Source organism: Callorhinus ursinus, unplaced genomic scaffold (assembly GCF_003265705.2).
Source record: "Callorhinus ursinus isolate GAN/ISIS: 27379988/994484 unplaced genomic scaffold, GSC_fseal_2.0 scaffold9, whole genome shotgun sequence".
Classification (NCBI taxonomy): Eukaryota; Metazoa; Chordata; class Mammalia; order Carnivora; family Otariidae; genus Callorhinus; species Callorhinus ursinus.
Genome location: NW_027397071.1, coordinates 60,117,617 through 60,144,841, shown reverse-complemented (window position 1 = coordinate 60,144,841; position 27,225 = coordinate 60,117,617). Strand labels below are relative to the sequence as shown.

Sequence of the window (27,225 nt, the reverse complement as noted above, 5' to 3'; positions counted from 1 at the left end):
ATTGACCATATGTGTGTGGTTTTATTTCTGGGATCTCTTTTCTGTTCCACTAATTGGTGGGTCTGTTTTTATGCCAATACCATACTGTTTTGATTACTATAGCTTTGTAATATGGTTTGAAATTAAGAATTGTGATGGTTCCAGCTTTATTCTTTCTCAAGACTGCGTTGGCTATTCAGGATCTTTTGTGGATCCATACAAATTATTGGATTTTTAAAAATTTTTATGAAAAATGCCATTGGAATTTTGATAGGGATTGCATTGAATCTGTAGATTGTTTTGAGTAGTATGAACATTTTAACAATATTGATTCTTCTAATCTATGAACCCAGACTATCTTTATATCTCTCTGTGTTTTCCAATTATTTCATCAATGTCTTCAGAGTACAGATCTTTCACCTCTTTGGTTAAGTTTATTCCTAGGAATTTTTTTCTTTTTGATGCAATCGTAAATGATGTTTGCTTAAATTCTCTCTCTGATAATTTGGTGCTAGTGTATAGAAACCCAACTGATTTTTGTGTGTTCACTTTTTAAAAATTTTTTTAAATTTAAATCTTAATTAATTAAACTTAATTACTTAATTTTAATTAAAAAATTTAAAACTCTTTGCCATACTTGGGGCTTAACTCACAAACCAGAGAACAGGAGCTGCATGCTCTACTGACTCAGCCAAGCACCCTTTGTGTGTTGACTTAATCTTGCAATGTTATTCAATTCATTTATTCTAACAGGTTTGTGTGTGTGTGTGTGTGTGTGTGTGTGTGTGTGTGTGTGTGTGTGGAGTCTTTAGGGTGTTCTGTATATAATATCATGTCAACCTGCAAGTGCAGATAGTTCTTCTTTTCTGATTCAGATGCCTTTTCTTTTTCTTCCTAATTGCTTTTGCTAGGAATTCCAGTATTATGTTGAATATAAGTGGTGAAAGTGAGTATCTTAGTCTTGTTCTTGATCTTAGAGGAAAAGCTTTTAGGTTTTCACTGCTGAGTATGATGTTAGCTGTGGGCTTGTCATAGATGGCCTTTATTATGTTGAGGTGTGTTCTCTACCCACTTAGTTGAGGATTTTTTTTTATCATAAATGTGTATTGAATTTTGTTAAATGCTTTTTCTGCACTATTGAGATGATCATATGATTTATCCTTCATTTTGTTAATATGGTACTACATTGATTTACAGATGTTGAACCATCCTTGCCATCCCTAGAGTAAATCCCATTTGATCATGGTATATGATCTTTTTAATGTATTACTGAATCAAGTTTGCTGATATTTAGGTTTTGGATTTTTGTATCTATACTCATCAGGAATATTGGTCTGTAATTTTCCTTTCTTGTAGTGTCCTTACCTGGTTTTGGTATCAGGGTAATGCTGGCTTTGTAAAATGAGTTCAGAAGTGTTCCCCCCTCTTTTATTGTTTGGAAGAGTTTAAGAAGCATTGCTACTCATTCTTTTTTTTCCTTAAGATTTTTTATTTATTCATTTGAGAGAGAGAAAGTGAGCAAGAGCATGAGCCAGGGGGTAGGGTCAGAGGGAGAGGGAGAAGCAGACTTCCTGCTGAGCAGGGAGCCTGATGCGGTAACTGGGATCATGACCAGAGCTGAAGGCAGACGCTTAATCAACTGAGCCACACAGGCGCCCCAGTTCTTTTTTTAATGTTTGATAGAATTCATCAGTGAAGCCAACTGGTCCTAGACTTTTCTTTTGTTGGGTGGTTTTTAATTACTGATTCAATATTCTTGTTAGTAATTGGTCTGTTCAGATTTTCTATTTCTTTGTGATTCACTCTTGGTAGGTTGTATTTGTCTAGGAATTTATTAATTTCCTTTAGGTTTTCCACTTTTTTAGTGTATAATTATTTATAGTAGTCTCATGATCATTTGTATTTCTGTTATCAGTTGTAACCTCTATAAATTAAATTTTAGTAATTGAAAGTGTAATACAAATTTGATCTACTTTCTAGGTTTAAACAAGTCTCTTGAGTGGTGTTTCTTCACCGATGGAGAATTACTTCCAAGCAGAAGCTTACAACCTGGACAAGGTATTGGATGAATTTGAACAAAACGAAGGTGAGAATTTATTTTGGTGAATCTATTTGAATACATTTATGATATGGAGAATGTGGGATTATAAGAGGATGCAACACTTTAAAAAAATTGAATGACTTAATAACTTAATGATAATAGCATTATATTTTAATGCCCAGAGGAAGAACTAACAGTTTTTATTTTATTTTATTTATTTATTTGACAGAGAGAGAGAGAGAGAGACAGCGAAAGAGGGAACACAAGCAGGGGGAGTGGGAGAGGGAGAAGTGAAGCAGGTTTCCCACTGAGCAGATAGCCCAATGTGGGGCTCAATCCCAGGACCCTGAGATCATGACCTGAGCCGAAGGCAGACACTTAACAACTGAGCCACCTGGGCACCCCAAGAACTAACATTTTTTAGCACTGTGTGCCAGATACTATGCTAAAGCATTTACATGGACTGTATTATTTAATCTTTAAAATAATCCCATGAAAGTAGATCTTATCTACATTTTATAGATGGAGAGGCACAGAGAGATTAAGCAATTTCCCCAAAGTTAGTTTGCTAAGTGGCAGAATGATTAATATCCAGGCAGTATAATACTAGAGCCTGAACTTTCTTTAAACAACCAATTTATGGTCAAGAAAAGCTTTAGAATGTGTGATTGTATTTCCTAAACTAAGAAAAATAACTTGTTGCCTATTGATTGACCAATAAGGATACATTTTAAACCTAATTTTAAAAGATTTATAGTTTTAAGTTACTGCCAAGATGGTTAGATAAAATGTCTGCCTAAGATTCACTTCATTTAGGAAAACTTTTTCCTTAAATTTCTCTCAGTATGATTTAAATGGATAAGCCATAATTAATTAGATCCCTCCTACCCTGATATTCTCTGTTTTGTTTTTTTTTAAGATTTATTTATTTGAGAGAGCACAGGGTTGGCTCGGGGGAGAGGTGGGGAAGAGCAGAGGGAGAGGGAGAAGCAGGGAGACCAAGATGGGTCTTGATACCAGGACCCTGAGATCATGACCTGAGCCGAAGGCAGACATGCTTAACCAACTGAACTACTCAAGTGCCCCTTGATATTCTGTATTTCTAAGGGGGAAATGGCATGTAACAAGTTTATAAAGTGATGTATTTCTATCTGAAGTCCATGATTTTAGAAATGGTCTCCAAACCTTTATTATATCCAGTGATTCAGGTTGTTCTTGGATAGTAGTTGAGAAGAGAGATTAATTTTAATGTTGTTGCTTTGGGTCTGTGATAGAGTAAGCCTTATATAGAATTATGGGAGTAAGGAAGGAAAAGGGAGAAGGAAGGATACATGGAATAGCCTGCTATTCTCATATTTTACCACTGATAACCCAAAGCTTCCATAGCCATAGGATTCATCTAAATGTGAAATTAATCATTTGGGATTTTATTGGATCTATATACCAAGGTGGAAGGGGTATTTTCCTCTCAATTTCAATCATTTATACAGATAATTTCTCAATCCTTTCTTTGGTTTGGCCCTCTGTGTATCACAGTTATTTGTTATGAGATATCTACACAGGTGCTATACATAATCACTTGAATAGTATACTTCTAGAATACCATTGACTCAAATAAAACTGTTAGTTCATTACATCATTCTCTTTATGACTTCTGTAGATTCTAGTAGGGTGCTTCGTATATAGTTGATTTTGAATATATTTTCGTTGTATCAGGAAAAATTGTCTTTTAGTTCAAAAATACAGCATTTGCTTATAAAAAAATAATTCCTTTAGAAGGAGAAGAACTTCAGAAGCCAGATTCTTGTTTGGAACTATGTTGTTTATTTGTTTTGAACTATTTTTTAAAAATCTTAGTACTAGTTGCATTAAAACTACCACCTCTAGCCTGCTATCTTTCCAAGTATATTTTAAATAAAGTGATTTTTCATTTTGTGTTAATTTCCTTATTTAAATGAAAAATATACCACATACAAACTGTGATAACACTAGATAATTAACATTATACCCATGTAGTAGGTGATTAAATAATGACATTTTTAATAACTGATCTAACATTCTTGTTTGAATATTATTAAATATTCTTGTAAGAAGCAGCATTTCCTTTTTATTTCCATGAACCATCTTGGAAATAATGATTTCTTTTTTTAAAGGAAGCATATGTTATTAAATTTCAAGTCTTTGCTAGCCCAAATTTGGGCAACTCATGATTTAACACTCAGAGGATTCAAGACCATTCTCTACACATTTTGATGTTTTATGACCTTTACAATCCGCCCTTTCAGTTCCTTTCACTACTTCCTTACAATAATTCTTTTTTCAACCCAAACTGATTTACTTATTGCTCTCTCAGATTGTTGTGTTTGGAACTATACTTGTTCCCCCTTAAGAATGACCTCTTTTCCAGACTGAAATAAAATTGTCTTTGAAGCCCAGCCGTTTGCTCCTGCCTCTATGAATTCCAGCTTGCTACCTCAGCCTCTAAAATATCTTTGTTCTCTGAATTTATTTTCTATACATAATAGTTTTCAAATACTATGCTGTCCTGTACCGCTAATTAGATGCTCATGTGTACTATATCTGTTTCTTATTTTTCCAACTAGATTATGTACTTCTTGGAGGCCAGAGCTATCATTTAATCTTCATGCTCCTTAAGCACAATGCTTTTACTATGGTAGATACTCACTTAGCGTATATTTCTTGTATACCTACTACATACCAGGCACAATGCAAAGTCAGGACTTACACTGATGGAGAGAAATGGTTTCTGTCTGAAAAAGTCAGATAGAAGCCATTGCATTACAGTGTAGTAAATGCTTAAATAGAGATATGAACAAGGTGCTAAGGGGGCATTAAAGATTAATGTTACTATTGAGGGGAAAATATATCTGCCTAATTTCAGGACTATGATTATTTGAGATGCTGTAAGAAGACAGCAAGAAAGACAGTAAGTGTATTATTTCTCTAAATATACATATGGTACTATAACTTGGGAAAATCATCATAGTTATAATCTCTTAAAAAGTAAATTATGCTTATTGATGGAATATAAATAGGTTGATTTAGTAAGATAAATGAATATTTTTCTGCCAAATAGCCTCAGATAATTATATAAATATAAACCTAATTAATGTGATATAGTTATGAGTATAATTTCACATACTGTAGCAAACTTTTTAAAATGCTTATTATGGACAAATTTCAAATACATACAAAAAACAGAATAGTGTAGTAAATTCTGGTATACCGATTTCTCAGCTTCAACAGCAGTTAACATGTTGCCTGTTGTGTTTCATTTGTATCTTCACTCCTCGCTGCTTGCTACTTTTTTAGTTTTGTTTTTTTTTTTAAGATTTTATTTATTTGAGAGTGAGAGCACGAGCAGGGAGGAGGGGTAAATTCTGGTATACCGATTTCTCAGCTTCAATAGCAGTTAACATGTTGCCTGTTGTGTTTCATTTGTATCTTCACTCCTCGCTGCTTGCTACTTTTTTTAGTTTTGTTTTTTTTTAAGATTTTATTTATTTGAGAGTGAGAGCACGAGCAGGGAGGAGGGGCAGAGAGAGAGGGAGAAGCAGACTCCCCACTGAGTAGGGAGCAGGACACAGGACTTGATCCCAGGAACCTGGGATCATGACCTGAGCCAAAGGTAGACTCTTAATCGACTGAGCCACCCAAGTGCCCATTTTTCGTTTTTTAAGATGAAATTTACATACGTTAAAATGTATAGATCTTGGGCGCCTGGGTGGCTCAGTTGGTTGAGCGACTGCCTTCGGCTCAGGTCATGATCCTGGAGTCCTGGGATTGAGTCCCGCATCGGGCTCCCTGCTCAGCGGGGGGTCTGCTTCTCCCTCTGACCCTCTTCCCTCTTGTGCTCTCTCTCTCTCATTCTCTCTCTCTCAAATAAATAAAATCTTAAAAAAAAATGTATAGATCTTAACTGTAGCAGTTTTGACAAGTAAATATATCAATGTAACCCACATTCCAGTCATCCTGTAGATTATAGATCATTCTGTCTCCACAGAAAATTCCTTTGTTTTCCTTCCCACTCAGTTACTTCATCTTCATCACTGTCCTAATTTTTTTCCAGCTTAGATTAGTCCCCAGCCTATGTTGTACCCAACCAATTGAAGGTCTTTCTGATTGCTACTCCCTGCCCCTGCCACCAAGTATAGCCTGTGTACCATCTTAGTTATGTTACTAGATTTGTTTTTTGGAATGTTCTGGGATATTACCATTTGGTGACATGTAATATAGGAACAGTCTTAAGAATATTTTTTATTCTTAGCTAAAAATTAGAAACTTCATATTCTAGGAATATTCTATTTTTAGATATCCTGGCAATATTTATTTTCAGAATATTTGCAAATGTAGTTAATTAACTGAGTCCTAGCTTTTCCAGTGTCACCAGCAAACTTATTGCAATTATTTATTTTTTCAGATGAAACAGTTTCTCCTATTTTATTGGATACCAAGTGGAATAAGATTCTAGATCCCCCGTCTCACCGACTGTCATTTAGCCCTGCATTGGCCAGTGTGAATGAACCTGCAGTTTCTAATGAGTCACAGCCACAACTAAAAGTTTTCTCTCTGGCTCATTCAGCTTCTCTGACCACAGAGGGAGAGGACCATTGTGCTAATGGACAGGACTATAGTCTGAATCCAGAGATCAACACAATGTGGATTGATGAAAATGCCGTTGCAGAAGATCAGTTAATTAAGAGGAACTGTAATCGAGATGATCAATGTAGTACTGTCGAAGTGGGAGAGAAGAAATGTGGAAACCTAGCTTGTCTGCCGGATGAGAAGAATGTTCTTGTTGTAGCCGTTATGCATAATTGTGATAAAAGGACATTACAAAGCGATTTGCAGGATTGTAATAATTATAATAGTCAGTCCCTCATGGATGCTTTTAGTTGTTCACTGGATAACGAAAACAGACAAACTGATCAATTTAGTTTTAGTATAAATGGGTCCACTGAAAAAGATATGAACTCAGAGAAACAAATGGATCTGTTGAATAGACCAAGTGCAGTGGGGGATTCTGTTAAACATACGTGTTCTACTTTATCTGATAATCTAGCCAGTATCTCTTCTCCTTCACAATTAAAGGATGATGAAAATACAGGTAGAGACCCATCCATGTCTGTGATTACAAGTTTAACAATTGATTCAATAATCTCATCCCAGGGAACAGATGAAGGTCCTGCTGCTAAAAAGCAAGAGAACTATATACCAGATGAGGTTCTCACTGGCAAAACCAGCTCTGCTAGGACAGATCTAGGGAGTCCAAACTCCTTTTCCCACTTGAGTGAAGGGATTTTGATGAAAAAAGAGCCAGCAGAAGAGAGAACAACTGAAGAATCTGTCCAGTCTGGTTTACCTTTGCTTCTCAAAACAGACATGCCTAATGGGTCTGGAAGGGAGGATAACTGTGAACAGTTTTCAGATTGTCTTGTGTCCAGTGACATTAGAGCTGATGAAAAGGAAGGTTGTGAACATGAAGAAATTCTTGGCACTACAGAACTTCTTAATATGACAGAGCATTTCTCTGACTCTCGGGAGATGACTAATTGGAAATTGACTAAACTAAATGATATGAATGATAGCCTAATAAATAAAGAAAATGAGAAGTTTCTGCCAATGAATCAGCCTGAGGACATTTACAATGATAGTGGAGGAGAGTGTGATAGAATGGCAGAAGCAGGTCTGGATTTAAATGGAACTTGCATGAATGAAAGTGAAGGATGTGATTTCTCCACTATGGATACACCAGCAGCAAATTCTCTATCTAATTGTGATTCCTATGGAATGCAGAGTCCAGTTGTTTGTTTTGTTCCAAAGACTTTACCCTCCAAAGAAGATTCAGTAACAGAAGAAAAAGAAATAGAAGAGAGCAAGTCAGAATGCTACTCAAATATTTATGAACAGAGAGGAAATGAAGCCACAGAAGGGAGTGGACTACTTTTAAACAGCACTGGTGACCTGATGAAGAAAAATTATTTACACAGTTTCTGTAGCCAAGTTCCATCAGTGCTCGGGCAGTCTTCCCCCAAGATAGTAGCAAACTTGCAATCTATCAGTGTTCCTTTTGGTGGTGCAAGACCCAAGCAACCTTCTAATCTTAAACTTCAAATTCCAAAGCCATTGTCTGATCATTTACAAAATGACCTTCCTACAAATAGTGGAAATAATATTAAAAACAAAAATGATGTTCTTGGGAAAGCAAAATTAGGGGAGAACTCAGCAACCAATGTATGCAATGCCTCTTTGGGAAACATCTCTGTTGCTGATACAAATGGGGAACATTTAGAAAGCTACGAGTCTGGGATATCCAGTAGACCGTGCCTTGCATTAGCTCCAGAAAGCCCAGATAATGATCTCAGAGCTGGTCAGTTTGGAATTTCTGCCAGAAAGCCATTTACTACTCTGGGTGAGGTGGCTCCTGTATGGGTACCAGATTCTCAGGCTCCAAATTGCATGAAATGTGAAGCCAGGTTCACATTCACCAAAAGGAGGCATCATTGCAGAGCATGTGGGAAGGTAAGTTGTGTGTATATCAAGTCAGAAATACGGCATGCCCACTTTATTAAGCTCAGTTAGAGATTATTAAAGGCAATATAAGGTGAACATACTTCTGGTTGAGATGACATTATAAATAGCTTGGAACACCCAGTTTTAGTAAATTTCTTAATAAAAAATGACCTCGCTGAATCTTAGTGTTTATATAACTTTTTTTGTTGCCAAGATTTAAGCTGAATCACTTTCCATGAACAGATGAATATTGAGGAAGTATTAACTTGGTGGTTTCTGTATTGACAGATACTTGGTTAATGGAATAGTTTAAAATAAGGAAGTTATTTTTTTATAAAGTGATTATACTTTTTATTTTTTTATTTTTTTACAGATTTTATTTATTTATTTGACAGAGAGAGACACAGCGAGAGAGGGAACACAAGCAGGGGGAGTGGGAAAGGGAGAAGCAGGCCCCCCCGCCAAGCAGGGAGCCCGATGCGGGGCTTGATCCCAGGACCCTGGGACCATGACCCAAGCCAAAGGCAGACTCTTAATGACTGAGCCACTCAGGTGCCCCAAGGAAGTTATTTTTTTGATTTAAGAAATACTTGTGATTGATTTCATATTTTTTTAATTCTTGAGAAATTGAACATTACACTTGAAATCCATCTTAGTTTTTGCTGTAGGAATTTGGTCAGTCTATTAGACATTCTGGAACTTTTTATACGCATATACACATATTTTTGTCTTTTTCCCCCCATGTAATTTTTTTTTAAAAGATTTACTTATTTATTCCAGGGGGGTGAGGGCTGGAGGGAGAGGAGTCCCAAGCAGACTCCATGTTCAGTGTGGAGCCAGACCCGGGGCTCAATCTCATGACCCTGAGATCACAACCTGAGCCAAAACCAAGACACTTAACTGACTATGCTATGCAGCAAGGCGCCCCTCCCCCCATATAACTTTGATACAGAATAGAGTTGAGGGCTATAGATCCTATGACAAGGTTATAAGAATAATGGATATTCCTTAGCTCTCCCTGAGTTTTGCTTGCTAGTAACATATCAACTTACTGGTTATCTTTTTAACAAAGAACTGTAAATAAGGAGGAAGGGGATTTTATATTTTTAAAAAGAATGCAAAGTTTGGTTTCAGGTATGGATTTCAATTTTAGCATTCTTACTATTAACTGTATAACTTTATTAAGCTTTTGTTTTTATAAAAAATAGAAAAGATTAGTAATTTTCATTGGTCTTTTGTGAAGATTAAATGAGATTACAGATGTAATAGTAAGTGCTTAGTAATTAAATCTGTACTTCCGTTCTTGCCTGATTTATTGGTCTATTTGTGTTAATTAAGATGCTTTCAACTTTAAGGAACAGAGTATCTGACCCTTAGTGACGTAGACAAAAATAACATTTCATATAACAGGAAGCCTGAAGATAGAGACTCACTTATGTCTGGTGCAGTCAGGATAACTAAAGTTTTCTTGGTCTTCACTTGCGGTCTCAGAGTGGCACAGCTCTAAGCATCAAGTTCAAGCTGGCAACTTCTCAAGTACAGGGAAATTGGTTGGGGGCAAAAGAGCCTGTTCTTCTTGCTGCCCTCTCATCAGGGAGGAAAGAATCCCTAGCAACTTCTTTCACTTTATTGGCCAGTTTTAGATCACAGGTCCAATTTTATACCTATTATTGACAGAGGGGAACAGGATTGCTAGGATTGACTAAGAAGATCGGTCATGATCATCCTCTGGGACTGAGCCCAATGTTGCCTGAACAGAAGTGGGATCCTGTTAATATGGAAAAGGAGGAGAATGGTTCCTGGGTGGGTAGTCAGTAAGGGCTATTATTAAGGGTACAAACGAACCAAGTGATGGGGATCAGAAGGAAGTGAAAGCTGTGATTGGGCTGCTGGTCTCTGATTATTAAAATTTGAAGAAAATAATGTGTCTAATTCCTAAATAGCTTGTAGTCTAAACCTATCATCAGTAGCCTGAATTGTCAATTTTCTGTTAAGGAATTAGAGTTGTCATTTTTATGTTGTTCTATGTGTTGCTTACTGTGTATAACACTTTCTGAAAATTTTGCTCTCTTGAGCAAATAATAACACTTTTGCTCCAGATCAACATATCCAGATGTAATGATTAAATAGGTAACTTAGGTGGATTTAGAAGGGAAATGGTGGCAAAATGCACATAAACTGAAAAATTAGATGGGAGTTTTGCTGAGTAGAATTTATGAATTTATGGATTCATGTGGATTATGGATTCATATTCTATTTTTTCCTTTCCATCTCCAGTTACCTCAGGGATGTTCTAAGGAATGATGAGATAAGGTCTGTAAAAATCCTTGAGCTTCTCAGAAGAAAAGAGCTTATAAACATAGGTATACTTTTTCTAGCTATTAATGAGATTATACTGGGAATGTAGCTAGAAACATACCCCAAGTGATGGGATTTTATAAAATAATGTTTAATGTTGAAAAAAGAAATTTAATTTGCATGTCCAGTAATTTCTCTTCTTAGTATCTACAGCTTAATACTCTTTAACAAGCATATATTAAGCACCTAATATATGAAAGGTTCTGGGCTAAGTATTGGAGATTCACAGATACAAAAATTGTGATCTGTGACCTTATGGAGTTTATAATTAAGGGCACTGATTTCAGTAAGTTGGGAGAAGAATATCTGGATTTCCTGGAGTTTAAAAAAAAAAATCCTAAAAAATATTGTGAACCACTGATCTGAGCAAACAGACCATCCCACAACAAATTATAAGACATTGTATTAAGAGCTAGTTATATGTGATTTAAATTCATTCTCATTTTTTTCCCCAAGATTTTATTTATTTGACAGAGAGACAGACACTGAGAGAGGGAACACAAGCAGGGGGAGTGGGAGAGGGAGAAGCAGGCTTCCTGCCGAGCAGGGAGCCTGACATGGGGCTTGATCCCAGGACCCTGGGATCATGACCTGAGCCAAGGGCAGACGCTTAATGACTGAGCCACTGAGGCGCCCCAAATTCATTCTCATTTAATCCTCATTACACTCTTGTAGAATGGGTTGTTAATTTTTTTCCTGTTTGGTAGATTCAGAATCAGAGACTCAGAGTGGTCAAGGAATATGCCTAGGATCTCACAGCTTGAAAGTGCTAGAGCCAGCTTTAAAGCTAGTACTCCTTTTTTTTTTTTTTTTTTTAAATCAAGATCCTCCCTTTTTAATGTGTGGATCAATCATGTAAATTAAAGAGGAATTTAAGAATATTTTTTAAGAAATAACAATTTTAGGTAGGCAATTGTAAGGAAGATAACAATCATATGTGCCAAGGCTACGTGATTCTTCCACAGGCCCCACGGGGAGAGATCGATGCCCTGGTTTAGCAAAAATTCTTCGCCAGTACATATCGCATAGCTACAGGTATTATTTGCTGTTACATTGACTCCTGGGCAGAAGTTTTGTCCCAAAAATTCATTATGCTGCAAAGCAGCATAGCTATATCAAGGAATGCTGAAGTACTGAAGCCAGGAGAGCCAGGGCCCAACAGTTCTGAGATTTACCAACAGCCCTGAAAACATCATCATAAACACAAAGGAGATGGTCATGAGAAGTGTTGCTATGGATACCACACTCTGGCCTGCTGCTGTGGCAGTGCCATAGAACTGGCCGAATAAGCCACCATCATAAGGGTAAACATCATGATGAAGAAGGCCTCCACAACTGGTTTCAAGCCTAACAAGAAGTATATTATACAAGTAAATATAATACTTGGTAACATCCTCATGGGTAATAAATCAGATAACAGTTTTCCAAAGAAAGAAGATGACACTCTGTAGCATCCACTGATATATTCATGTATAAAGAGCTTCTTTTCGACCACAAAGAGCTCCACAGCTGACACACTGCTGAAACACTGGTTGGTCGTCAGGAAGAAGAGCACTCCTGATCTATTCTGGATTCCTGTAGGATCATTTTTTAGATCATAGAAAATAGCACCAATAACCAATCCCAGGATGACTGTTAAAATTATCTGAGCTATAGAGGCCCGGGGATTGCCCAGTAAGTTTTTGAATGAACGCTTGGAAATCCATCTGAGTTGATGACAGAAGGAGGTGGCATAGGTGATCTCCTTAAAGGTTGAGCTCTTCCTTTTATGACTCTTTACGAGTCGATCTAACTCATCTTTCGTTTTTCTGCAAAAGAGTTGCCATAAAACTCAGCTATTTTTTCTATGAGTGGAGATCCTCTCTTGGAAGGCTCTTCAGTCTCCTTGACTTCACCCTCTTGGTCCTCTCTGTTTAATATCACAGCAGAGGAGTCTCCATTAATGACATCCAGGAAGAAGTCTGCAGGGTTACTATAAGGTTCATAATGGTAACCCACTGATGCAAAGTACCCCAAGGCCTCCTGGGCAGGCCCATGGAACATTAGTCTTCCTGAGGCCAACAAGTTGAGGCTATCAAACAACTTGAAGATAGAATAACGAGGCTGATGAATGGAGAAGATGATTGTTCGTCCCTGTTCAGACATCCTCTTCAGGAGCAAAAGAACAGCGTTTGCCATGCTTGAGTCAGCCAGTTGTGGGCTCATCCAGGAACAAGATGGCTGGTTCGGTAATAAGCTCCATTCCAATAGTAGTCCTTTTTCTTTCTCCTCCAGACACAGCACGTATAAATTGAGTTCCAACCTTGGAATCTGCCACTTTATCCAGACCTAACTGCTAAATGACCTTGTTAATTTGCTCATTTTTTTCATGACTCGTCATAGTTGTCGGAAGCCGGAGAGCTGCTGAGAACCGTAAATTTTCTCTCACTGTCAGAGTTCCCATCACGACATCATCTTGTACCACATAACCTGAATTACATTTGAAATTGGCAGGTCGAGGTGCTCCATTTATCAAAACATCTCCAGATAATCCATTCGGATCTTTCCTTGCAGCTAAGATATCTAACAATGAAGATTTGCCGCCACCTGTGGGTCCCAGAATGGCATTGAGGTCAGGTCTCATGATGCCATTGACATTTGTCAGGATTTCTTTCTCAACTGTTTTTCGACCAAGAATAAAGCCACTCTTCACTTTTACTCGATAGCAAATGTTATGAAAACTTAACACGGCTACTTCAGTAAATGTCTTTGGGTTGTTGGAGGTCATCCTGGAGAGATCACTGGTGTTTCTTCGTGACATTGGGATAAAAACTTGATCATTATTGGAAGACATCTGGAGAGTTTTGGCCTTTCCTAAGGAAGCAGCTCCTAACAATGGCATCAAGCATCTGTACTGTGCTTTCTGAATTGTGAAGAGCTTTTCCAAAATCTTCCTGACTCCTTTCCAGGCTGCTTCCTTCCTGCGACTCCCAATCTCTGCAGGACGGTCCGGGACTCCCTCTTGCCTCCTGCGCGCTCTGGACTCGATCTCTAACGAGGCAGGACTCAGGACACAGCCGGCGCGCGCGGCAGACCCCTATCCCCCATCCCGCGGGGCGACCTTCCTAGATCGAAGCGCTTGGCTCCGACACCACCCACGGTGTCCGTGCGCTCCCGGTGGGCGGGCACTCACACGCGCAGCTAGTGACTTGCAAAGGCGCCCGCCCGGGGGCATGGTGACGATCAGGAGCGGCCGGCCGCGGGCCAGGGCAGCCAGAGCTGCGAGGAGGCTCTTTTTTTTTTTTTTTTTTTTGAGATTTATTTATCTGCAGGAGAGAAAGAGAAAGTGACAGCATGAGTGGGAGGAGGGACAGAGGGAGAGAAGCTCAAGCAGACTCCCCACTGAGTGTGGAGCCCAACACAGGGCTGGATCCCATGACCCATGAGATCATGACCTGAGCTGAAACCAAGAGTGGGACGCTTGACTGACGGAGCCACCCAGGGGCCCAAGCTAGTACTCTTTCTTTCAGTCATACTGCTTCCAGCATGTCTCCTCATTTATACTAGCAGTATGAACAAAATAGGATCATTGAGAATGAGAGCTTAATTTTTCTAAGAATGGCAGAGGGAATCAGGAAAGTCATGTTACAAAATGACTATTTGGAGAGGGAGATATAAAAAAGTGGATATAATTTATGGGACAGAGTTCTAAAGTATATGAGAAAAATGAGATCACATCGGAATACAGGTGGAAAATTAGTGGGGAAAGGGAAATTCATCTTAACAAAAGAATGGGTCAAGATGAAAATACACTTGAATATAGAAGGAGTTAACAGAAAATGGTGGAAAATTATCTAGCATAGTTTAAAGCTTATATTCAGTTCTTGATAAGCAGTGGAATTGTAATAACATTCATCTTGGTAAAATGTAATTAAGTAGAATATAAAATAATTATACCAGAATTTATGAAAGTATTAAAATGTTGTAATTTAAATTACTAAAATGGAGATCAAGATATCTGGATTCCATTCTTTTTTTTTTTTTTTTTAAATTTTTTATTTTATTTAAGTAGGCAGACAGGGAGGCAGAGGGAGAGGAAGCAAGCTCCCTGCTGAGCAGGGAGCCCAATGTGGGGCTTGATCCCAGGACGCTGGGATCATGACCTGAGCCCAAGGCAGACGCCCAACCGACTGAGCCACCCAGGCGCCCCTCTGCATTCCATTCTTGTCTTCATTGTTAATTGGAAAAGTATGTCATACTCTAAAATGCTCAGCAAATGTGAGTTTTATTTTATGATTTCACATGTTATTAATTTAGATAATTGCGCCATAGAGCAACATAATCCCTACTTCTCCTGTATAATAGGTGGTAAATTACAGAGTAGAAAGAGTACAGAGAACTCTGTCCCCAAAAGGTGCCCTCTAAGTGCAAATGATCACCATTACCTGTATATCCATATTAATTTCCTATGGAAATCACTGACTTCAGATCATGATTATTCATCCTCTCTCAGGCTCCATTTGCCATCAACATTTTGACCTCTTTTTTCTTTTTATCATTTTATTTATTAGAGTGCACACAAGGGGGGGTGGGGTGAGGAGGGGGGGCAGAGGGAGAGAGAGAAGCAGATTCCCCACTGAGCAAGGAGTCCAAGGCAGGGCTCTATCCCAGGACCCTGGGATTATGACTTGAGCCGAAAGCAGACACTTAACCAGCTAAGCCACCCAAGCATCCCTGGTGATTTTTAAGGCTTTGTCACACTTTATCCATTACCATCTCTGATGTGGCCAATTATTATTTACTTGGTGCTCTGTGGTTAATGACTGCTCTATTTACTATTTAATAGAAATAAACATAAAGGGCGCCTGGGTGGCTCAGTTGGTTAAGAAATAAACATAAAAATATTCTTTAAAAGTAAAACTTCTTGAACTATAATTATTACCTGGATATTTTGTATTTGTTTGAGATGGTGTGGAAGATGAAAATAGAATAATATTTTTCAATACTTCCACTTTATGCTAGGCTTATTTAATCTTACAGTTTTGTGAGATACAGTTACAGGTGAGGAAAATGTGCCTCAGAAAGGTTAAGTAACTCGCCTAAATCTGAGTTTGAAAATGAGAGTGCATGGAAATTTTTAAAAAGATTTTATTATTTATTTATTAGAGCATGAGCAAAGGGAAGAAGCAGACAGACAAGCAGACTCCCCACTGGCTCAGCAGGAGCCCATGCGTGCGTGGGGTGATCCCAGGACCCAGGGATCATGACCTGAGCCACAGCAGACACTTAACCAACTGAGCCACCCAAGTGCCCCAAGAGTGTATGGATTTTAAGACAAATCTGACTCCAAAGCCTTATGCTCTTTTTATTACACTGGACATAACAACAAGATTTATCTGTGCTTGAATTGCTTACTAGAATATAAGTCTTTGTTTTTGGGTGGACATTAGTTTTGGGCGCGGTAAAGGATTGGGAATTTGAGTATTTGAATTTAAAAGGAAGATAAAATTTTTGAATGGGGCTATCAGGTGAAATTACCAAAGTTTGTAGGATTTTAGGTTTTATTTCACGTGTCAAGTCTTTAATTACCAAGTAGAAAAAGAACAATATGGACGCCAAGTCATTGAATGAGGAGAGATTTAGTGATGGTAATATATACCACTCCAGTTTACTCACAATTATTTTTTCCATTGTAATTGACTTTATTTATTTTATTTTTTTTTAAGATTTTATTTATTTGAGAGAGAGAGAGAGAAACAGCATGAGAGGGGAGAGGGTTAGAGAGAGAAGCAGGCTGCCCGCTGAGCTGGGAGCCTGATGTGGGACTCGATCCCAGGACTCTGGGATCATGATCTGAGCCGAAGGCAGTCGCTTAACCAACTGAGCCACCCAGGCGCCCTGTAATTGACTTTAAAAGTATAACTCACAGTAGATGATTTTTTACTGCATTAGTAATTTGAATAAATAGAACAGAAGAGAACTGCAAGAGAGGTAATGTAGAAAAGAACACTGGAATGGGTATGAAAGAGCTAGGCTTCTTTTATTTATTTGTTTGTTTATTTAAAATTTTATTTATTTGTCAGGGAGAGAGAGAGCCCAACGAGGGGGAACGGCAGGCAGAGGGAGAAGCGGGCTCCCTGCTGAGCAGGGAGCCCAACATGGGACTCAATCCCAGGACCCTGGGATCATGACCCAAGTTGAAGGCAGATGGTCAGCCGACTGAGCCACCCAGGCTTCCTGAAAGAGCTAGGCTTCTATTTCCTCTTCTGTAAAAGGAGTGGATTGCATAAATTGTTTCTGTTTCCTTGCAGCTCTCAAAGAGCTTATATGAACTGCGTTTAAAAAAAATAGAAAAGGAAATGGAATGATTTGTGCTAGCAGTGATTTATCTCTATAAAATTATTACTAAATTTACTGATTAGCTAAGGTCACTTTGTGGGAAGAGTGCACCATTAAACATTTTGAAGTGTGCTGTGCTGTAAGTGTGTTTTCTGGAAGTTATCTCAGACTGAAATGCTATTTATCAAGGTGTCAAGTGTGCTATACTGAGGGTTTTATTTTGCAATTACTGTTTCCTTTTTGATTCATTTCCAGTATTAATTTCTTCAAGATCCCTTTAGGGACACATGATCTTCATCACTTACAGTTTATTAAAAAATAGCTTGATGACATGCCTAATGTCAAAATGATCCAGATTAATTTTTAATATAGTTCTGACAAGTTTCCCCTTTCAGACACATGGGATTGTAGATATTTAACATATAGTGAGCATTTATAAATGTAATTATAAAATGTTAGTTTGATATAATTTTATAGTTATATACTATATAAATATTTTATAAGTTACATAATTTATATAACATGTTTATGTATAAAATGGCAAATACAGTCAATATTTAACTCTACTTTTAATTTGAATTAGTGTTCTGCAGTAATGTCAGGAGTAATTTTATATATAAAGGTGTATAACAGAACTATAGGCACACCTGGGTGGCTCAGTCGCTTACACGTCCCACTCTTGGTTTTGTCTCAGGTCATGATCTCATGGGTCATGGGATGGAGCTCCCTGTGGGGCTGTGTGCTCAGTGGGGAGTCGGCTTGACGATTCTCTTCCTCTGACCCTCTCCTCACTCATGTGTTCTCTGTCTCTCTCTCAAATAGGTAAATCTTAAAAAAACTGTGTAATATTTTGATATTCATGTCATTATGCCATATTTAGTTTAAGTGAAAATATACTTTAAAAATTAAAATGTCATATTTAAAATAACTTCAAATTTAAAAACAAGAATAAAACACATTTTTAAAATAATTGTTTTAGAAGCTAACAATATTTTTTTAAAGATTTTTTTTATTCAGTAATATTACAGAATATAGATTATGCTCACCTGAAATATTAGGGGAGAGTTATAATGTTTTTGATGCTATCTGGGATAAAATATTATTATTCCAGAGCATGAAAAATTTTGTTGGTGCTTATTTTTTAACCATAGGAAAATTATTTTTCAGTACTGTAACCTAAGATGACAACATAAGCAAAATCATGTCTGTGCTATGCAAAATCATGTCTGTTTGTGCTGTCAGTCTGTGCTATTTTATGCTCTTTGGTCAAAGAATCTTGATAGAATTGAAGATTATTTTCAACTTTGTTTACTCTAAATAGAGGTTATGTAAATGTCACATATTTGTAAGTGAATGTCATATATTTTAAAAGGCAGCCAGGTAAGAGAATTTTTCCCTTGTAACCTTGTTACCTGCCAGTATTAAAAGTATATGTTGATCATTTAAAGCATGTAAGACACTCATTATAAAAGTGTCTCTCTGGGGCGCCTGCGTGGCTCAGTTGGTTGGGCGATTGCCTTCGGCTCAGGTCATGATCCTGGAGTCCCGGGATCGAGTCCCGCATCCGGCTCCCTGCTCAGCAGTGAGTCTGCTTCTCCCTCGGACCCTCCCCCCTCTCATGCTCTCTCTCTTTATCTCATTCTCTCTCTCAAATAAATAAATAAAATCTTTAAAAAAAAAAGTGTCTCTGTATAATGCCATGCGATTAAGTCACAGAAAAAAACTGCCTTCAGTTAAGACCTTTTTAATTGAATAACTAATGCCTGTTGCATTAGTTATGATAAACTTGCTTGATACCGAATTTGATTTATATCATATGTAATGTTTTAGCATTATTCCAAGGGTATTTGTCAGTATTGACTTCATCCAGGTATTATAAGAATTTTCATCCTGAGAGCTCTAGAATGTGCCATGAGCTTCTTCATCTCTACAAGGACAGAAATACTGGAGCACTATTCTCCTGTTCTTGTTTCCTTTTATTTCATATTAGATTTACTTTATTTTATTTTACCTGTTTTGGAACTCGGGCATCCAGAATCATACTCCCCAGTTCATGGCACACTATTAAAAAAAGATTTATTTATTTATTTTAGAGGGGGAGGGAAGGGGCAGAGGGAGAGCAAGAGAGTCCCAAGCAGGCTCCCTTCTGAACGTGGAGCCGGACCCAGGGCTCGATTTCATGACCCCGGAGATCATGACCTGCGCCGAAACCAAGAGTCAAACGCCCAGCTGTGCCACCCAGGTGCCCCGGATGGCACACTTTTAAAAAAATTTCAATTCCAGTGTAGTTAAAATACAGTATATTTTAATATTACTTTAAAATAATGTTTATGATGGCAACCTCCTTTCTACCTCTAAATATCCCTGTTCCCTAGTTTAGCTTCCTAGATATACCCATTTAAAAAAACAGACTATTTTTTAGAGCAGAAAAACTGAACAGACAGTACAGAGTTCCCACACACCCCCTCCAGTTAACCCCATTATTAGCATCTTGCCACTAGTGTGGTACGTTTGTTAAAATTGGTGAACCAATATCAATACATTGTTATTAACTGAAGTCCTATTAATTGAAGATCGCTGCAGGATCATATAGTAATATATCCTATAGTTTACTTTAGATTCACTCTTTGTGTTGTACAGTTCTATGGGTTTTGATTAATGCATATTATGTATCCTATTATGGTATCCTATAGAATAATTATACTATCCTAAAAATCCCTTGTGCCCCACTGTTCCTTCCTTCCTCCCCCTTAACTGCTGGCAGTCACTGATGTTTTTACTGTCCCTATAGTTATGTAACCTTTTCAGACTGGCTTCTTTCACTTAGTAATATGCATTTAAGGTTCCTCCATGTCTTTTTAAAAAAAAATGAGGTGTAATTGACATACAACATTATATTAGTTTCAGGTGTATAAGATAATGATTTGATGTTTGCATATATTGTGAAATGATCACCACAATCAGTCTAGTTAATATATGTTACCATACATAGTTAGAAAATTTTTTTTGTGATGAGAACTTTTAAGATTTACTCTCTGAGGGGTGTCTGGCTGGCTCAGTGGGTGGAGCATGCAACTCTTGATCTTGGAGTCATTAAGTTCAAGCCCACATTGGGTGTAGAGATCACTTTAAAATAAAAATCTTTATTAAAAAAAGATTTACTCTTAGCAACTTTCAAATATACAATACACTATTAACTATAGTCACCATGATATGTTCACTACATCTTCAGGACTTACTTTATAACTGAAGTTTGTACCTTTTGACCACGTTTACCCATTTTGCCCACCCCTTATTCCCCACTTCACTAATCTGTCCTCTCTTTCTGTGAGCTTTTTTTTTTGCTTTTTTTTTTTAGGATTCCCTGTAAGTGAGCTCATACAGTATTTGTCTTTCTCTAACATTCACTTAGCATAATGCCCTCAAGGTCCATCCTATTGTTGTAAATAACAAGATTTCCCCCTTCTTTATGGGTGAATAAAATACCATTGTGTATATAAACTACATTTTCTTCATTCACCCATTAAGGGACATTTAGGTTGTTTCCATATCTTGGCTATTGTAAATAATGCTGCCGTGAACGTGGGGATACAGATATGTTTTTGAGTTAGTGTGTTCATTTTTTTTTTGGATGAATACCCAGAAATGGAATTGCTGGGTAATATGGTAGTTCTATTTTTAATTTTTCGAAGAAACTTCATACTGTTTTTCCTAGTAGATACATCAATTTATATTCCCACCAATATTACACAAGGGTTTTCTTTTCTCCACATCCAAACCAACAGTTGTTATCTCTTGTCTTTTTGATAGCCATTCTAACAGGTGTACGGTGATCTCATTTTAGGTTTGATTTACATTTTCCTGATGATTGGTGATGTTGAACACCTTTTCATGTACTTGTTGGCCCTCTGTATATCTTTCGAAAAATGTCTGTTCAGATCTTCTGCCCCCTTCTTTAATCAGATTGTTCTATTGAGTTTTACGAATTCTTTATTTTATTTTTTATTTTTTTAATTTTATTTCTGACAGAGAGAGCACAAGCAGAGGAAGCAGCAGGTAGAGGCAGAGGGAGAAGCAGGCTCTCCGCTGAGCAGGGAGCCTGATGCGGGTCTCGATCCCAGGACCCTGAGATCATGACCCGAGCTGAAGGCAGATGCCTAGCCATCTGAGCCACCCAGGCGCCCTTCTTTATGTATTTTAAATATTAACCCCTTAGTAGATATATGATTTGCAAGTATTTTCTCTCATTCCATAGGGTGCCTTTTTATTTTGTTGATGGTTTCCTCTACTGTGCAGAAGCTTTTTAGGTGATGTAGTCCTACTTGTTTATCTTTGCTTTTATTGTCTTTGGTTTTGGTGTCAAATCAGAAAAAAAAGATCATTGCCAAGACCAATGTCAAGGAACTCCATGTCTTTTGTGACTTGATAGCTCATTTCTTTGTATTTATGAATAATATTTTATTGTATGGGTGTACCACAGTTTGTTTATTCATTCAGCTATTGAATGACATCTTGGTTGCTTCCCATTTTTGGCAATTGTAAGTAGAGTTGTTATAAACATTCATGTGCAGGTTTTTGCGTGGACATAAGTTTTCAGCTTGTTTGTATAAATACCTAGGAACATGATTGCAGGATCATATAGTAAGCTTATGTTTCTCTTTGTAAGAAACTGGTAAACTGTCTTCCAAAGTGGCTGTACCTTTTTGTATTCTCATCAGCAATAAACGAGTTCTTCTTGCCCCACGTCTTCACCTGCATTTGGTGTTGGATTTTAACCATTCATATAGATGTGTGGTAGTTTCTCATTTTTGTTTTAATTTGCAGTTCCCTAATGACATATGATGGTGAACATCTTCTCATATGCTTATTTGCTGTCTGTGTATCTTCTTTGATGAGGTGTCTATTCAGATCTTTTGTCCAATTTTAATTGGGATGTTTTCTTATTGAATTTTAAAAGTTCTTTTTATATTTCATAAGTTACAAGGTTTTTTAAATCAGATATGTTGTACAAATATTTTCTCCCAGTCTGTGTTCCTTTCATTCTTAGACATACTCACTTTTAATTATTTTAGAAGTATCTCTGGGTATTTAACTGAACATTTTCTTAAAATTTTTTTCTTTTTCTTTTTTTTTTTAAGTAATCTCTGTGCCCAACGTGGGGCTTGAACTCATAACCCCAAGATCAAGAGTCGTGTGCTCTACTGACTGAACTAGGCAGGCTGTCCCTTAACTAAACATTTTTACATAATACATTTCAGTAGAATTTCTTTGCTCTTTCTTGATTATAAGTGTTAGAAATGATTTGTTAACTTTTCAATTATGATTTTACTTCTGTATTTTCTTATTTTTTTTTGTCTTTCCAACTTGAGTCTAAAAACTCAGTGAAGGTAAGGGTATTTTCTGCCTTGATTGCTGCTGTATCCTCAGCCCTAGCATATAATGGGTGCTTACAGAATTTTTGTTGGACAAACAAACAAGTGAATGAATACTATCTCTTAAAGCAGCAGTACATCTTTCTATGTAACACCGTGAGTCTTCAGATGAAGGTGTCGAATTCAGAATATAATGGATGTAAGATCTTTGGAAAATATTTTAAATTAGTTGTGTATGTTTCTCTTATTTAAGGACAGATTGAAACCAAAATGACTTTATTTTCCTGATTCCATATTTACTTACCTATCTATGGGAAACAATAGATATGAGAGTAAGAAATGGATGCTTTAAATAGAATACTCCTCGGTAATTCAGTTTTCCTTATAGTCTGCCTAAAAACCTGTCTTATAATTGACATTATGATCTGAACCATTCCAGCATGGTAAAACAGGAAAAACATTTGGATTAACCTGGTTTCTAAAGAAGGGAAATATTTTCCATTCATATCCTTCAAAAGGTTGTGTAATGGCTAGTAGTTGGCCTCACCCATGTCATAGCACTTACCACACAGTATTATCTCTGTCCTTCTCATTGGAGGATCTTGAGATTGATTCTGATTTATCTTTTGTCCCCAGCATCTAGCACAATACCTGTCACCTACATATTGCTCAATAAATGTTTGTTAATGAATGAATGAGTGAATGCCAGATCATTAATTTTCTTAAACATTGAGTGCTTGTATTTATTTGTCACTGTGCTGGGTGCTGAGTTTACAATACCTGTCACCTACATATTGCTCAATAAATGTTTGTTAATGAATGAATAAGTGAATGCCAGATCATTAATTTACTTAAACATTGAGTGCTTGTATTTATTTGTCGCTGTGCTGGGTGCTGAGTTTACACATTGTGATCCCTACCCTTATGTAAAGATTAGTGGGTAACCAAAAGCAAACAAATGTATAATTATGAATTATGAGGGCTATGAAGGAAATTAACAAGGGAGGATAATATAAAAGATGGAGGGGGAAGGCATATCTGGGAAGGCCTCTGAGAAATGACATTTTGGATGACACATGAAAGTTGAGTCAGCCATTCAAAGTACAGAGAGAAAAATGCTTCGGGAAGAGAGAACAGTTGGACTAAGCTAAGAAGGCACTTATACAAGAAACTAAAAGGAATCCAATATGGTTAAAGGCAAGAGTCACATAAAAAGCTTGGAGAGGAAGCCAGGGAATAGATCATGTAGTGTTCTGCAGGTCAGGTGAGGAATACAATGGGAAACCATGGGAATGGATGAGCTTACTTAGGGAGGAGTTTATAGAGGGAAGAGAAGGGGCCCAAGGCTGAGCCACTGAGGTCAAGCGGAGGAGGACCCCAGTACAAGTGACCGAGGAGGCATGGCAACCAAGAAAATGTGGTGTCTTGGAAATCAAAAGAAGAATGTAGTTTGTCAAAGGAGAGGAGTTATTACCTAATATAAAGGGCTGATGGGAAGTCAGGAACATGTGGACAGGAAAAGGGACTGGTGGACTGGTCTATATTAGACTGAAAAAAGCAGACTTGGTACAGCTGTGGATACAGAAGCCAGAATGGGTTGAAAATGGGGGATGAGCTGAAAATGGAATAAGAAGTGAGGAGGTGGAGATGGTTTTTTCAAGAAGTTCTGTGAGGGAGAATAGAAAAAATTGGAGCACTTACTAGATGAAGATGGTTATAGATGAATTTTTTTTTTTTAAAGATTTGATTTATTTGTCAGAGCATGGGAACACAGCAGAGGGAGAAGCAGGCCGAGCAAGGAGTCCGATGCGGGACTCAATCCCAGGATCCTGGGATTATGACCTGAGCCAAAGGCAGACGCTTAACCAGTTGAACCACCCAGGCGTCCCTATAGATGAATTTTTTAAAGGATGGGAAATACTTACTATTGTACTTATGTAATGGATGATCCTCTAGACAGGATGTTTTGGGAAAAAAGGATTGATCAGAGGAAGAGCAAAATCCTTGAGAAGGCCAAAAGAATGGGATCTATGCACATGTTGAGGGTTTGATCTTCAGGGGAAAGGAAGAGAAGTTGGGGACAGATAAAGGTAGGATTATGGATTTATTGATGAGAGCATGAAGACATTTACATCTGCTTGGCTCATACTTCATATAGAAAATATAAACACTGAGAGAGGTAAAGTAGGTGATGAAGGTTTGAGAGGGGCAAGATAGTTACCTTTGAGTAGGAAAGTAAAACCTAGTTAGAGAATTGAAATTTTGTTAGCCCTGTGAGACTGGGTATCAAATTTTCAGTCATTTTATACTAGTGCAGTTCTGACTTCATGGAATAAGGTATTTGTCTTTGGAGACATTGCGAGCTTGTTATGTTATCTTTGCAATACAAGCAATTATTGGTGAAGCAAGAAAGGTTCTATAGGGCCAGTCTATGCTGCCATCTCTCTATCCATTTCCGTTTATTTCATTGATTCATTCAGCAAGCATTTACTTACTGCTTAGTGTTCTGTTTTCAACCAAAGAGATGAAAGAAAAAAGGAGAATGGTTACCCTATTAAAACATACTGCTCATGCTTCCATAGATGACAAAACTTAAATATATGAAATAAATAATAAAACAATTATAAAGCTGCATATGCTTTGTGGTGGGAAACAGATAGATGATGATGGTGGTGGTAGTAGTGGTGAGAATGAGATGCCTAATATTTATTGAGTGTTGACTGTGAGTCAGGCACTTTTCTAGATGCTACTTATATTATTTAATATACATCACACCCTGTGAAGTAGCTAGGGTTATAATCCACATTTTACAAAGGATGAAATAGGCCTACAAAAATTAAGTAACTTGTTCAGAATCACACAGCCAATAAGTGGAGTTAGAATTCATACTTAGGCTCTTTGACATGTAGAGCCCACACTCCAAAGCAATATGCAGTGGTTTCAGGGAAAAACAAACAATGAGGGAGTGATAAAATTGAGGTCCTTAACTTAGCAAGAGCCACTGTAGCAACACTTGGACTTAGGACTACAGAGCTCCTAAGCAGCCAGCTAAGAGGGAAACAGAAAGTAGCGAAACCTTTGGTACCTACTCTGTAAGTTATCATCTTCCTCATAAGTCCATGTGAAAGGTATTCCTATTTTCCAGTTGAAGAAACTGAGATAGTGGAACTAGGAACCAGTCAGTGTTTTTTTGTATAACTCATGCTCTTTTCCTTTAAATAGAGTTGACAGGATAAAAATGAAACAACTCAGTAGGTTTTATGGTGATTTTTATATTGTTTTCTGAGCATTTCTTAGAGGAATGTCTGTATTTATACCATGTTTTCAAAGCAAATATATTTATTTCAAAAAGTTGAAAAATATCTGGTACTTATTTTATTAGATGGCAATTTCTTATTTTTAAAAAAGTTACGTTAAATTACTCACAATTTACTTTTGAATAACTTGAGTTACAGTCAGTTTTGTTTCACATTTGAGAATTTGGGTAGTGAATACAGAATAATCTTTATAAGACTTTTAGTAAAAAGCACATTAGGATAATCTGTTGGTTTATAACTTCTGAGATTAATTTTCTCAAGGTTTGTTTTGTTCTCATACTAAAACATGACCACTGGTAGTGTTCCTTGGGTAGCAGAGAAGTAGTAATTTCTTACACTGAAAGGTTTTTGAAATGTATTAAGAGCATTATAAAGAGCAAAAGAGATCAATATTTATCAACACCTAGATTCAGAATAACTTTATAGCCATTTGCTAGCTTCTTTATGATCTCAAGCAAGACACTTTGATCATCTGTAAAATAAAGATGATAATACTTAGCTTGCACAATTATATAATAAAGATCTGAATGGATTAATTATGAGTATTAGAAGTAATAAATGTTACCTAGTACTATATGTAGTGGATTATCATTAAATGGTAACATTATTTTAATTATGTCTTTATGGAAAATTGCCTGTAGTTTCTTTATAAAGTTTTTTGTTGTTGAGTTGTAGAGTTCTCTGTACATTCTGGATATCAGTTTTCTGTCAGCTGTCTGATTTGTAAATCTTTGATTCCATAAGTTACCTTTTTACTCAGTTGATAGTGTGTCTTGATGCAACAGAGTTTTAAATTTTGATGTTCGACCTGTTTTTTTCTTTTTTTTTAACCTGTTTTTTTCTTTTGTTGCCTATGCTTTTTGTATCATATCCAAGAAATCATTGCCAAACCAAATGTCATGAAGCTATTCTCCTATATTTTCTTCTAAGAGTTTTATAGTTTTAGCACTTATATTTAGTTTTTTGATCCACTGTGAGTTAATTTTTGTATGTTGAGTCCAATTTCATTCTTTTGAATGTGTATATCTAGTTTCCCCAGCACCATTTATTCAAAACACTGTGCTTTGCCTGGTGAACTGTCTTACACCCATGTCAAAATCATTTGACTATATCTATGTGAGAGTGTATTTCTGGGCTCACTGTTTTATTCCATTGTTCTGATGTCTGTGTTTATACTAATATACTGTTTGATTACTGTAGCTTTGTAGTAAAGTTTGAAACCATAAAGTGAGAATCTTCCAACTTTGTTCTTTGTCAAGATTATTTTGGCTATTTGAGATCCCTTGAGATTCCATAGTAATTTAAG

At 37.0% G+C, this 27,225-nt stretch overlaps 1 protein-coding gene and 1 pseudogene across 2 annotated transcripts in view; one reads left to right on the top strand and one right to left on the bottom strand.

The window, feature by feature from the left end:
- ZFYVE9 (zinc finger FYVE-type containing 9) overlaps positions 1–27,225 on the top strand; it is a 180,384-nt gene that overhangs the window by 71,854 nt on the left and 81,305 nt on the right. For both annotated transcript variants that reach the window (XM_025871611.2, XM_025871610.2), the window contains exons 3-4: positions 1,960–2,065; positions 6,462–8,563. In XM_025871611.2, coding sequence (XP_025727396.1) covers positions 1,996–2,065; positions 6,462–8,563 — 2,172 coding nt within the window. In that variant the 5' untranslated portion in view covers positions 1,960–1,995. The remainder of the gene's footprint in view (positions 1–1,959; positions 2,066–6,461; positions 8,564–27,225) is intronic.
- Positions 11,712–14,959, bottom strand: LOC112823852 (broad substrate specificity ATP-binding cassette transporter ABCG2 pseudogene; annotated as a pseudogene).